Here is a 12,793-nt window from a genome sequence, read left to right as displayed (position 1 = left end):
CCCTGCCCTAACTATATTCCTTTTACTGTCAATAAAGGCCACTACTGCACAATTCTTGTGATAAACTTCTGAGTAATTTCAAGCAGAAAAATCTCAATGTCATCATCACTAATAAGTGAAAATCAATTGTATTTGCGCTATTTAGAGAAAACAATAACTATTTCCTGTTCCATGCAGCATGGGCATAAAAGAAAAACACAAAGGGTATTTTCTACTATACTTTGCTACGCTTCCCTTTTGGCAAAACTTTTGGCAAAATATCCATCTCCTTAAAGTTTATTATTGATCTTAGACTTTAAATATCACTCACTCAGCTAAAATGTCTTCCTGCTTTCTTTTGCATTGGCTGTCTGAACTACGGTCAGGAAGACATTTCTATTTTTGTAATTTATAAGTCTAAAAGAAATGCATTAAAGATATAAAACTCTAGGGATATGCACACCATGCCATTGCTCCAAATGACAGAGGCTATGTATAAAATTTAATAAATATCTAATGTATTCCAGCATATTTTTACATTTTCATAGAATGTCTGCAGTTTATTCTTAAAAGTTAATAGCTTTAAGTCCTCTTGTCATTTTGTGAAGGTGGACTAAAATATGGATAACTTCAATATTTTGAACTGAAGAAAACAATTTATGAAGAAACAGATCAACATTCTCATGCTTCTATTTTCAAACCTATTCATTACTCTTTCCTTTTTCTTTTCATCTTGCAGCTTACAAAATTTCAAGGCAACCTATCACAGTGGGAATCAGAGCTTTCATTGTGGCTCACAGCTTCTACTGCAGTACCTGCAACAGGAAGGTCCCAACTCTTACTCAAAATCTCTTCCTTTGACCTCCTGTTTCATCAGATTGAGCTGCATTACGGCCAGCGACCACGACAGATTCAAGCAAAAAGAGCATGCTGCTGAGAGACCACGTTTCTAGCAAGCTCAGGTTTCCATTCCAGYTCGATTTTTTTTAATATATAATTCTTTTTTAAAAACTTAAAATAACCAAAGTTATGCCACAGTATTTGGTCTTTTTTTGTTATTGTCACACTTTAAATAGTGCTAAATTGTTACAGTATCCTGCTTCCTGCACCCATCTAGGGCTTACAGAAGTAAAAACAGCTTTCTACTTTGGGACAATTTTTTCCCTCTAGCCTTCAGGATGGATCATCTATTTTTCTTTGACTAAGTCAATTTTCTAGTGACCTACTCTAGTGATCCAACTTGTAGCATTTCTCTCCTCAGCCTGTGTGTAAGCAATAGCCAACTTCTCTTCCTTCCTCTTCTTCCTGAAGAAAATTTCCTATCTGAAATTTCAGGGCATCTGCTCCAGAGTCTCTGGAGTCCTTACTCTCAAGGCTGAGGCTCCTTCCTTTCTTCAGCACTCTTTACCTCCTGCCATGCCCGAACAGTCAAAATAGCCCAACAAAACTTAGAACAGCAGTAAAATATGAGCAGGAAGCTCCAAATAACATATCCAGCTGTCAGATTTTATGTTCATCTTTCTCTCCTAATCTTCTTTACTCTCTTTGGACCAAAAATTCAGTGAGAAAAGTTCATGGCTGCTTTGATTCTGTAGTAATTGTTCACCTTAGCCAAACTGTAACACACTGATAATAAATAATAATAAAAAAGCAGTTTTTGTCTTTTCCTATGTGTTTTTAAAAACCYGTAGTCTATGTCCTTTAATTAGCCCTTATCATTCAATCATAAAAATTATCTTCAGATGTTTCCACATTACCAAAGTCTAAATGTTGATGCAAACCATGGTGGTACTTTTGTCATCAAAGGAATTTTGAAGAACATGAACCTTAAACTTTCTTAGCAAGCTAGGATGACTGCTGCAAAATATCTCTATATACCATAAGCAAAAGCATAAACTGACAGATACAACTGGAATTCAAAAGCCATAACAAAACTAATTCACTAACACCAAACATAACTGAAAGGAAGAAAAAAAACAGTAAGTTATCAAATCTCTGCGAAGCTCCTCCAGTCTGGCATTAAATTAAGTTCTAGTCTTGCTGTTTGCTTGGGAGGCTATTTATAAACAAAGAGAACAAGTGAGATAGTTGTCCTGATATTGCGTACCCTTCAGAAATCCAAACTATTTACGGAGTTAAAACAGCAGCAGTCAAGAAAACGAAAACTGAATTTTGCTAGAGAGTCAGCAGCTTGGCTCATGATATAGTCTCATTCTGAAATGAAATCTCTATAACACACAAAACAACAAAAAGGAGCCAAAATCTATTATGCTGAGATTCACATTCCCTACTCCATACCTGTTCAACTCTGTTTAAAGTATTTAAATTATTTAAACTGCAAGTGACAAATTAAAAAAAAAAAAAAAGATTTAGCAGCTTTGTGGAGAAGATGCCTAATTGGAAGATGAGACATTGATATTCCCATTGCTACTCCAGGAACTATTTATGTATGTGAAATTAGATGATCAACAGATAAGATTAAGAAGACAGAATATTAAATCRCAGAGCACTTTTCTTCAAGATAAGAGATAAGTGTTCAAGTTTCCTCAGGCAGATGAGAGAACCTAACTTTGGTTTCCTACACTGCTGGATCAAACCACCACCTATTTTGCAAACCATGCCCCTCATTTCCTCATACTTTCCCACAGGTGTTCAAAAAGAAATATTTAATTTGGACTTTAATGAAATCGCATTTTTTTTCAGCCATCACCTACTGCCACTATTCCAGTGTCTTCCATGCCTGAAGAAATGTAAGCMTGCTCCGCAGTGAACTAACACAGCTGTCTGGCTGCATTTATATTAGTGTTATTGCTACCATACATCAGACAAATAATTATTTAGAGTAGAGGCAGGATGGGAAAGTTGGCTGGAAATGAGCTACCATATAAACAGATCTAGACTTTGCACCAGATCTCCACACTCAAAAAAAGAAAACAGTAGCTTTCTAAAAGATGCTAGATTAGGAATGGTATATATATTAGCCCTACGTAGGGCTAATAGTACTTAAATTACCAACCTAAAAGAATGCAACAAAAGATAATTAATGTTTTTAAAGTGCTTTGAGGGTGGAAAGTGCTATACAAAGGAGAAATAGAATTATCTGGTGAGCTTCTGTGTAGTCTAGCAACTGAAGGCTCCAATTACTCAATTACTTGGCTCTCAATAGTTCACCACATGAACAACCTCTGATCACTCACTTCCTTCTTGCATCTCGTTCACATGACTTTCAGCAGCTCTCACATGCTGCAAAAAGCTTTAAAAGTTATATTTTTAGCCAAAAYGGGCTTGAATCATGGCTTCATCTTTGCTGAGATACCAGATTGAGAAGAAACCTGAACAGGYTGCGGATACACCAGGACAGAAAGATGATTGCAGCCTCAAGCATGTTTCCCTGGGAGATCAGGGGAGATGGACTTCTTTCAATCACTGTTTAACTTACCATCTTAGTTCATCTTGAAAAAAGGTTCCAAATTCTGATTTTTCTTTTGCTAGCTTTTTTGTTACTGTCCTGATTTATCTGGATGGTTTGTAAATAAAGCCTTACATTACGAAAAGTTTGGTCTTCCTTTCCCCACTTTTATCTACTGATTTAATAACACATTATTCCTGCAAACATTGCTTTAGATGAGCTAGGGTACACAATGGTACTGCCACTATTTCCACATGGAGATTTAACCCAAACAACTATAGCTGTAGTCGTAACAGGAACTTTGACAGTGACAGGTAAGASACACAGACACAAAATAAAAGTTATGAGCATGTTTTTTGTAAGGAACTTATGCATTCCAAATTTTGCTGTTAATCACTAAGCCTTTCTTTTTTAATTAATYGTTAATTCATGACTGATTTTGATCATCATGCCCAGCAACACAAGAAATTAATTCCTCTGGGTAAGGTACTGAAATTCAGTCCTTTTGCAAAATATCACTCATTCATTTTCATATGTGTATTCTTACAGGGTTACAAAGTTACCTTCCCTAACCCAGTTTGCTTCAACAATCAAAAAAAGATTTAGTGTCAGGGAATACTGAGATGTAGTTAAACCCAAATTACTTTGTTCCCTGATGTAAGAGACAGTTGTAATCTATAATGTTGGGGAAAATTTACAAACATAAATTAAAAGAGATAGATGGGAATCAAGAAGAGGGGTTTCCAGCTGACATCCATTCCTTTTATTATTGTGAAAAAAACAGAGACTGATCAATCACCAAAGAAACTGCATCTCTTCAAACCGTTTGCACTCTTCTTTCAAATACAAAAACTCACAGGCTGCCTTGTTTGAAATGGAACATTTCTCTGTGTGCTTTGGGCAACACTGCTGAAACAGGAAACCTATATAACACTGAGAAAAGATAAAGCTTGGAGAGATCAAAGGAGAGTAACTGTGTAGCATCCAAACCTACATTATGAAGAGCAGGGACAGACTGGCAAACCCCAACCCATCCCCCTCCCCCCCCAAAATAAAAATACAACAAAAACCCCCAATCCCTTTGAATTTGCAGATGGAGACTTGCCTTCCTCTGGGCATCTTTGTTGGAGGAATGTATATCTGCTACAGAAAAACAGACATTCCAAAGCACATCCAGATGTTCACAAATATTCATGACATGTTTTTAATTCTCTTTGGGACATGTTCTTGATTTATTCTTGATTAAGATCTGTACACTTTCCTGATGGCTGCTATTGTTCTTAGAAGTACAGTTTTTGAATACCTCACTAACTTCAAGGCATCTGTCTTAAACAGTATCTTTATTATTTCTTGAGGACCAATAATGGTGTTCATTTACTCAAGGACTTAGAAGTGGAAGCCAATGCAACAACTGCTTGTCATCAAAAGCTCCCATCAGCCACCTTCAGCATACACAGATGAACTGGGTAGCAATGTCTGGAAGGAGGAAGGAAGGAACAACATATAAACTGCCTGGGAAATCAGGCTTAAACYATAGGCGGATGAAGAACAGTAATGTGACTACACCATCTAGGTTAGTCTTCTATTGGTTTAGATGCTACCACGTTACAACAGACTGATGCTCTTTTGACTTGGTACCAATCTTTTCCATTAGCAATCTCCATTGAATCCAATGGAATTGCTCATCAAGAAAAGGTATCTGAAGCTCACCTATTCTGAACACAGGACTGGAAAATCTTGAGGGATTAGCCATCCTGAGTGCTTCTTGCATCAACGCTGGCTGCCATTTCACTAGTTTCTGCCCTCCTTCTCACATAAGTCTCTCCAGTCTTTTAGTTAATTCATTAGCCTTTTCCCAGGGTTCGCTGAAACTGAAGTTACCCTTCTGCAAGAAATAACTGTCTGCAAAACAAACACCGAACCTTCCTAGAAACTTCAGAAAAGCTGGTAAGTAYGTTCACAATGTCCTGGATATTCACGTCTCAAAGTTTCATGGTCCACCAATACATGTAACTGTCCTGCCCCAATTAATGTCAGTCAGACTGGTATTTTAGAACTCTTTTAGAAATCTATGAATGACAAGCTGAACTACATGCCACAAAAAACATTTACTATGGAGCTTGGATGTTTGGAGTTTTTTTTTTTTTGAGCTCTATACCTTCTTACAGTACAATTTAATTTGCTTGCTTGCTCTTTTTTTTTTTTTTTTAAATAACCTTGTCCTTTGCAATGAAACTTACCAAATGGTTCAATAGGATGACACTGAGTATTTCTATTTTTGCTGTCATCTTCTAAATTCAGATGGAGGAGAAGAAAAACACACACAAAAGGATCTGATTTTAGTCTACAAGTTTTCCACACAGACATACACCCCCATAAAGTCCTCAGGCTCTGATGAGATTAAATCACAAAGTTAATATAAATCTAGTCTGTCAGTTCCAGAAGATACGCAGTGCTTCTMGGATCAAACAGCAGCGCAGTAAGAACATATTCAACTGATCTCGGGTTCAAAGTAGAAGTTCCGCTGAATTTAAAGAGACAAGAAAATCACAACAGATGATGCTACAAAATCAAGAGTAGCTGGATATAACACTAAAGAGAATTCTTTTAGTACACAATTACATCAGACTATTAAAAGTAGTTATCTTTTTTTATTTCATAGCAGTATTACAAGTTTGGAAAAAAAATAACAATTACCTTTGACAACCTGTTCTTTCCAAAACRGTGTCATTGCCAAAAAAAATACACATTCAGAAGTCCAGACAAGCTAAACTGAAGATCCTTCTCCAAAAAAACAAGATCCTCTGAATGTATGAAAGGAAAATAAGGTCACCCAAACAACCATAGCTGTATAATCCACTGAGTTTCCAACCTATAAACTTTGCCTATAAATAGACACATTTTGCTTAAGGGATTATTCACAAATGGGCTTCCAAGAAAAACAATGGTGAAACTGCAGGAGATCATTAGTTTACAGAAAGTCCAGGGATTTTTACTTAACTTGCTAGTACTAAGCAGACTAAGAACTGCTTAGAACTGTATTCACTTTGCTGCATACAGAACAAGTACTGCTTTATTTCTGTGCTTAATGCTAGCTCTGTATTTAAATGCCTTGCTGACTTGGTGTGYGATACATGAGATAATAAAAATACCCTGTCTGTTCCAGAATTTCCATTGTGACTACTTTTGAACAGCTCCACTAATGATGAAAAAAATATTATGAATTTAACTTACGTAGATAAACCCTAAAATGTCTAGTGACTGAAGCTGCAGACATATTAAATCTTCATTATATATTACATATATATGCAAATCCGCTTTATGTGCCTCATATATGGGCAAAAACCTATTTTCAAACTCTATCAGAGAAAAGAAATCTTTAATGTCTGTCTCTTTTACTACTACTTTTTCTTTTTGTGTGTCTGACTGATAAGGCTTGGAAATGCTCCAAAATTTAAGAAATTTTATCTGTGTTTTCTCCAGTTCATTTTTTATGTGGTAGATGGTTTTTGAATCTAACTCAAATGTTGTTTATGTTTTGGAGGGCCTCTTGCACCAACAAAACAAAACAAACAGTAGGATCCTGTTCCAGCGAGATAGAGGTGCCCTTTCAGGACAAAGGTAAAAGCAAACAATATTGCATTTGCAAAGCATAGCTGATCACTTCATGGCAGGGAATACGCAGTCTATTTTAGGACTCTGAGATTCTAAAGTACTTTAAACATGAAAAAGAGCAGAGGTGGTTAGAGCCAGGTATATTCAAGCRTAGGCACAGTGGCACAGATTCCTCAAAGGTATTTAGCATCACAACTCTGACTGAAGCAGCTAACTCCCATGGTGATTTCTTAAATACACATCAATCACTGACTGCAACAATTCAGCATATTCTGGTCTCCCTGAGTGAAGGCTGGCTTTCTTCAGTATTATGATGTGGCCAACCAGTAGTAAAGTAACAACCAAATATACCTCTAAAAGKTTAAAGGCTAATAAGTTACTCTATTCGTGCCACTTTTTGTGCCTTCCAGACACGTACCATTTTTAAGCAATGCTTTTATCTGGACTGTCAACTCCAAATGCAAGCAAATGGTTGCTGAGCACCTTTCAAAACTATGCATGGTCAGAGAGACATATGGGAACAACATGCGTTATGCATATAGGCAGCCAGAATCTTTTGCTGGTGTTGAGTTTGTCTGTGTGTTCTGACTTTGCACCTCTGTGTCTGTGGGTTTGTAGATCCAGGTACTGTAAAGACACAAGTGAATAGGCAAACAAATTTGCTGAATATATGCACAGTAGCTTACTAAGTAATAGAGAGATACTGAATGGTTCCCTCTTTATGCAAAAAAAAAGGAATTAAATGTATGAAGAAAGAAAACTGGTATACCAGTGTGCCTTATTGCTTTCCAACAGCACACTCTTTAATTTATGCAATTTTCAAGTCAAAAGATTAGTGTAACTTCTCAGCGCCGTAACCATAGCTGTCAGAATCCATCAGAAAACCTCAAGCTGTTCTTTGACTTCAAGATCATCAGTTACAATACAGACCTTGGAAGCAGGAGTTAGCTGGTGACTGTCAGTGATGGATGAGGCAACAGAATGCAGTTTGCTCTTTCACAGCTATGTTAGTACCACACTACCCTGCTGACAGGCACAACCAACCTGTTTTTGTCAGTGAGCCAAGCAGATATGATCCCAAAGAAACAAAGGAAGCACATATGAGCAGCTAACAAGGTGCCATCCTCTCAGAGTCACTTTTCTGGCCATAACTGCATTTTAACAGATGTCCAGTTGAATATTACCAGTGCTACACCCATTATGGGCCTAAAAATCCACTGTATTTATTCTGAGTGCCGTTTTTCCTCAGCCAAAAAAACACATGGTGCACAGGAATAGGCCAAATGCTAGGAAATGTGGGCAACTCCCATGCTGTTCACAAACACTAATGCCCAAACCCAAGCAAATTCTCTATTACAAAAACAGAGGCAAAATTCCAAATCCAAAAAGCAGTTATCATGGTTAGAGGCAACTAACCATCCCTGACTGCACTGCCTTTTGGAATAATACTCTGTGCTATCCTCCATCTGCAGCTGCTGTTTTGTTACAAGATATGCTGTTCTTGCAAACAATTACACACACACACACACACACACACACACACACATATTTTAAGAATTCAACTCTAGAGCATGATATCCAGACTGAAATGGTTGTGGTCTGACAGAAAATGCTGCAGAACTGATTAGAAAGCACAATATATAATCAAAGTAGCTCCCAAACAGCTTAAAACTTTTTCAAAGTGTCCAGAAGTGGCAATAAACAGCACAAACTTCTGTCCTTTAACTGGACACGTTAAAAAGGACAATCTGGGTGAGCCAACACTAAATGCATGTTATTGACAAAACTCTGCCAGTTCTTGCCATCTCAGGAAGTTGTTATTTCTTTGCTCCCCCTGGAGGCAGCCTTTCTGTGCAACTTTTGGAAGATGCTCAGACCCCTGGGGTGACCCACTCTTCTCTTTATTTACACAGTGTTCAGTAAAAGCAGTTCCAAATCCAGCTTTGGTCTTTTATGTTTCTGCTACATATTTTTTAATCACACATTTTGCATTACTGATGAAGACATCAAAATTGCCCTTAAACAACACTCAAAAATCAAGCTGTCATTTCACAGCTACATCATAGCTGATGATATCTGAAACCTTCATGATCCTAAAATCTGAAGAAGCATCCCAACACCTATTGCCTCATCAAATTTTTTGCATACAGGATCTGTAGCTTTTAGGTAACTGTCAGCAGAGATTCCTCCCCTTGTCTGAGCCCTCGCTCCACATTTGATCTGATCTCAAAGCAGGGCTTGGGTTTATCCAACAGTACCTCCCCCTCCTGGTTTTCAGCAAGCTTTACTCCAGCAAAATTCTGCTAAAATGCACTAGTGTTACAGCTTTGCTCTGTTCTAGCACTTTGCTAATGTGAGGGGGAAGGCCACCTGTGGGGGGAAAAGAGCAGAACTGCAGTCTGCCTCCAGCTCTGCCACTTTCCTGCTGCTGGATAAAGAGGATATACAGATAGCACTGTTCTTCCTCACCCCTGCTGTGAGACCTACGTATGGCAGAGGAGTGCCAGGCTAGACAAATAGCCCAATAATATTGGTGCATAATAATTTTGGGCCTGCATACATCTGCTACTGTAATACTGCTGTGAGGCTGGCATTTCCCGTAGCATTATTCCTCACTCATAATTCCAATGTCTTTGCAAACAAACTACCTTTCCTCAAGCTGTAAAAAGAAAAACATCACAGCAAATGGGCCACTCTTCTGTCTTTCACATTAATACTTCTAAGGTCACTTCAGCAGCTCTTCTGTTTAAGCTATTTCCTCTAGAAAGCTACAGATGATTACAAACAGGTATATTATTCCATCAGACTGGCTCTTTATGTATCTACTACGTCAGGCTTGCCTACTTACTGACAAGAGCAAGCTTCCGCGGCCGTCAGTGCTGTTGGGATGACATTGTTATGGAAGTGAGCAAGTATCCACAGCCTCACGTTATCAGCAGAATAGCTACCTCACAGCCAGAAACTGTATTATACTGGTAAGAAAGGTAGCAAAAATTGAGCACTAATTTCATTTTCAGCTGAAAGATTTTCTCTCCAGCCTACAAACCTGACAGTTCAAAACATCATGACAAGATGACAACAGTGAGCACACTCAATATGGAAGGTAAGGAAGAATCTCTAGGTTCTCTTTTCACACAGCCATTTTCTGAGTATAGCTTCTCTTTAACAGGATGAGCTAGTGAATCACTTGCTGATCTGTCTTGAGTTAGTTCATGTCTATTTAAACCACCATGAAGCTCTACACCTTTGATGCGAGTTAATTAAGCTCACAGGGCTCTCCTCCACCGAGCTTGTGCAGCTTTAGAAAGAAGGCAGCCAAATGAGGGCCATCTGTCTAAATGGAAGGGAGTCCTCTCCCGTCATAAAGCACGCGTCATTACCCAGCACAGAAGGTGCCTTCTAAGATCCCAAGCGCCAGGAAAGGGGTTTTCATTGCTGTCAATAGTTATCTAAAATACTAGGGCAGACAGAGTAGCTCAGGAGCTACAGTTTTGTGCCACTGACTTCTTCGCACAGAAGACTCTGATTTTCACCGCAGATATCCCCTGCAGTGGGATTTCACATACAACTACATATCCTGCAATGATCTTTGTTTAATGCTTGGAACTTCTTGGCAACCACAGACCACAAAATAAACTTGATATTTTTTTCAATTATATATAAATAAGGAACTAACAAACATCCACAGGTCAGAGGAGATTACTCTGTCTAGATTCTGCAATCCTCCATTTGTACAGATGAAGTCAGTAAGAGCTCTGGAAGTCTCTCAGCTGCTAAACTGGAATCTCAAGAAGAAAGTGGCCTCAAGTAATCCACATCATCAGCTACAGCTGCCACAGAGAGTAAGCAAACCACCCCCTGCTACCAGTCAGTAGCTCCAGAATTTCTCTTAAAGGAGTTGATCTCATGGTAGAACTACAGAACTGTGATCAGATCCTATGCTGGCTTTGCAACAGYCTTCTACTGTAGACATATGAACCAYACCTTACTTTCCCATAGAAAAAAAGATGTTTTATGAGTTACACCGTCTGAGATTCCCAAGTAGAAAGTACTTTACTATATGACAGCACCCTCTTCCCCCCTCCTTTTTTCTGAAGTATTAATTCAGATCAGAATTACCACATACTGTTTCAAAGCACAGCTACTATGAACTACCAGTCACCAAGTTTACAATTTACAAGCTCTGTAACAGCTAGTAACTTTGGTTACTAGTTTCTCTATGCATTATATAAAAATTATCACCACAACAAAAACATAAGTGACAAATATATGTGTTTTTTTTTAAAAAAAGCCTTCAGTAACCTGTTTTCTGTGAGACAAGATTTGTAAGAAAAATCTACAAATTTGTGAATAAAAACATACAATACGTTTGGAAAACACAAACTTAACAAAGAAGACCTAACAAAAAAGATGTAAAATCTTCTCCCCATTACAGGTGATATTTACAAATCTTATGAAAACAAACAAACAAAAAAAGGTTTACAGTGAAAAAAGTAATATATATATATATATATATATATACACATATATATATACATATATACACACAGTACATTCATACACCCTAAGTAGTAAATAAACATTTACTCAAGTTACAGGACAATAAGAAAACAGAGATTGTCCAACAGTGAAAACATACCATGTTTTTTTGTAATAGGCTTTGTGAAAAACGTTCTGTGAAAAGGGATGGCTTTGAGGGGACCCATGGCAGCCTCCCTATACCAACAGGGTGATTTTCAAGGTGCTGCATGGCAGGAGAATGAYAGACAATGGCTATAAATTGATATAGGACAGGAGGGTTCTGAAAGAATATTATGAAATAGATATTTCACTATGAAGACAGCGAAGCATTGGAACAGGCTGCCCAGAGTGACTGTGCAGTCTTCATGCTTGAGGTCTTCTAGACCCAGCTGGATAAAGCCCTGAGTAAAGTGGTCTGAATTCAGTGGTGAGTCTGCTCTGAGTAGGAATTTGGCCTAAAGACCTCCTGAGGTGCCTTCTAGCCTGAAAGACTCTTCAACTCAGTGACCCCCGTTTGTACTGTGACTTGTATTAATGGAGAAACATTAACAAAATGAAGATTGCTTCCATTTCGGAGCCTGAAACCAGTATCTGCACCTTAAGWGTTTTGAGAAGCATTTCTTCCACAGCTTGTGCAGTGCAGTAGAGAAACAGCACACAATTTTGTTACACTCACACTGGGAGCATCTTGGAGCAAGGGAACAATGCAAGGGAACACTTTSCAAACCTGCAAGAGCTGAGGTTTGCAAGCAAATTTGTGTAAGCAAAAGGTGCACTAACTAAAAATAACTAAGAAATGCAGACTSCACAGCTTAACAAATCATCACAAATACCTAGAAAATTTTAATCTGTTGATTTCCAAGTATTTAATTGAGTTGTCTGGAATGTTTGTGTGCATGAATGCAGCCATGTGTAGTTATTTCTTTAGGTAGGACTTTTCAAACTGAAATACTGGTTCTTCTTCAGAGGCATAAATGGCAATCATTTTGAATAAACTCATAACTTCTCTACATACCATATCAAGGTCTTGGGAAACCCTCCGTTTGCGTAGCTCTTCCATCCTTTCACACACATCAGTGAAACAAGTGTTATAGTAGTCTGCATATTGCTGTGCCAGGTCATCAATATTTCCCAGTGACCCATCCTAGGTGGAGACAAAAAARGGGGAACAAAGAGAGAGAGAGAGATTAACCAATTTTAAAATTCTCTTTTAAAAGAAACAACATCACAACTCCAAAGGAGACCCCTCCTTCCTGTAGCATGCCAGCC

General features: G+C 38.1%; 1 protein-coding gene across 4 annotated transcripts in view; it reads right to left on the bottom strand.

Moving 5' to 3' along the window:
- SASH1 (SAM and SH3 domain containing 1) overlaps positions 1–12,793 on the bottom strand; it is a 193,109-nt gene that overhangs the window by 87,844 nt on the left and 92,472 nt on the right. For all 4 annotated transcript variants that reach the window (XM_085310568.1, XM_085310577.1, XM_085310590.1 and 1 more), the window contains exon 2: positions 12,540–12,668. In XM_085310568.1, coding sequence (XP_085166694.1) covers positions 12,540–12,668 — 129 coding nt within the window. The remainder of the gene's footprint in view (positions 1–12,539; positions 12,669–12,793) is intronic.

The sequence above is a fragment of the Rhea americana genome, unplaced genomic scaffold, assembly GCF_003343005.1.
Source record: "Rhea americana isolate MKP2758 unplaced genomic scaffold, rheAme1 scaffold_108, whole genome shotgun sequence".
NCBI lineage: Eukaryota > Metazoa > Chordata > Aves > Rheiformes > Rheidae > Rhea > Rhea americana.
This window is presented reverse-complemented; position numbering and strand designations above follow the sequence as displayed.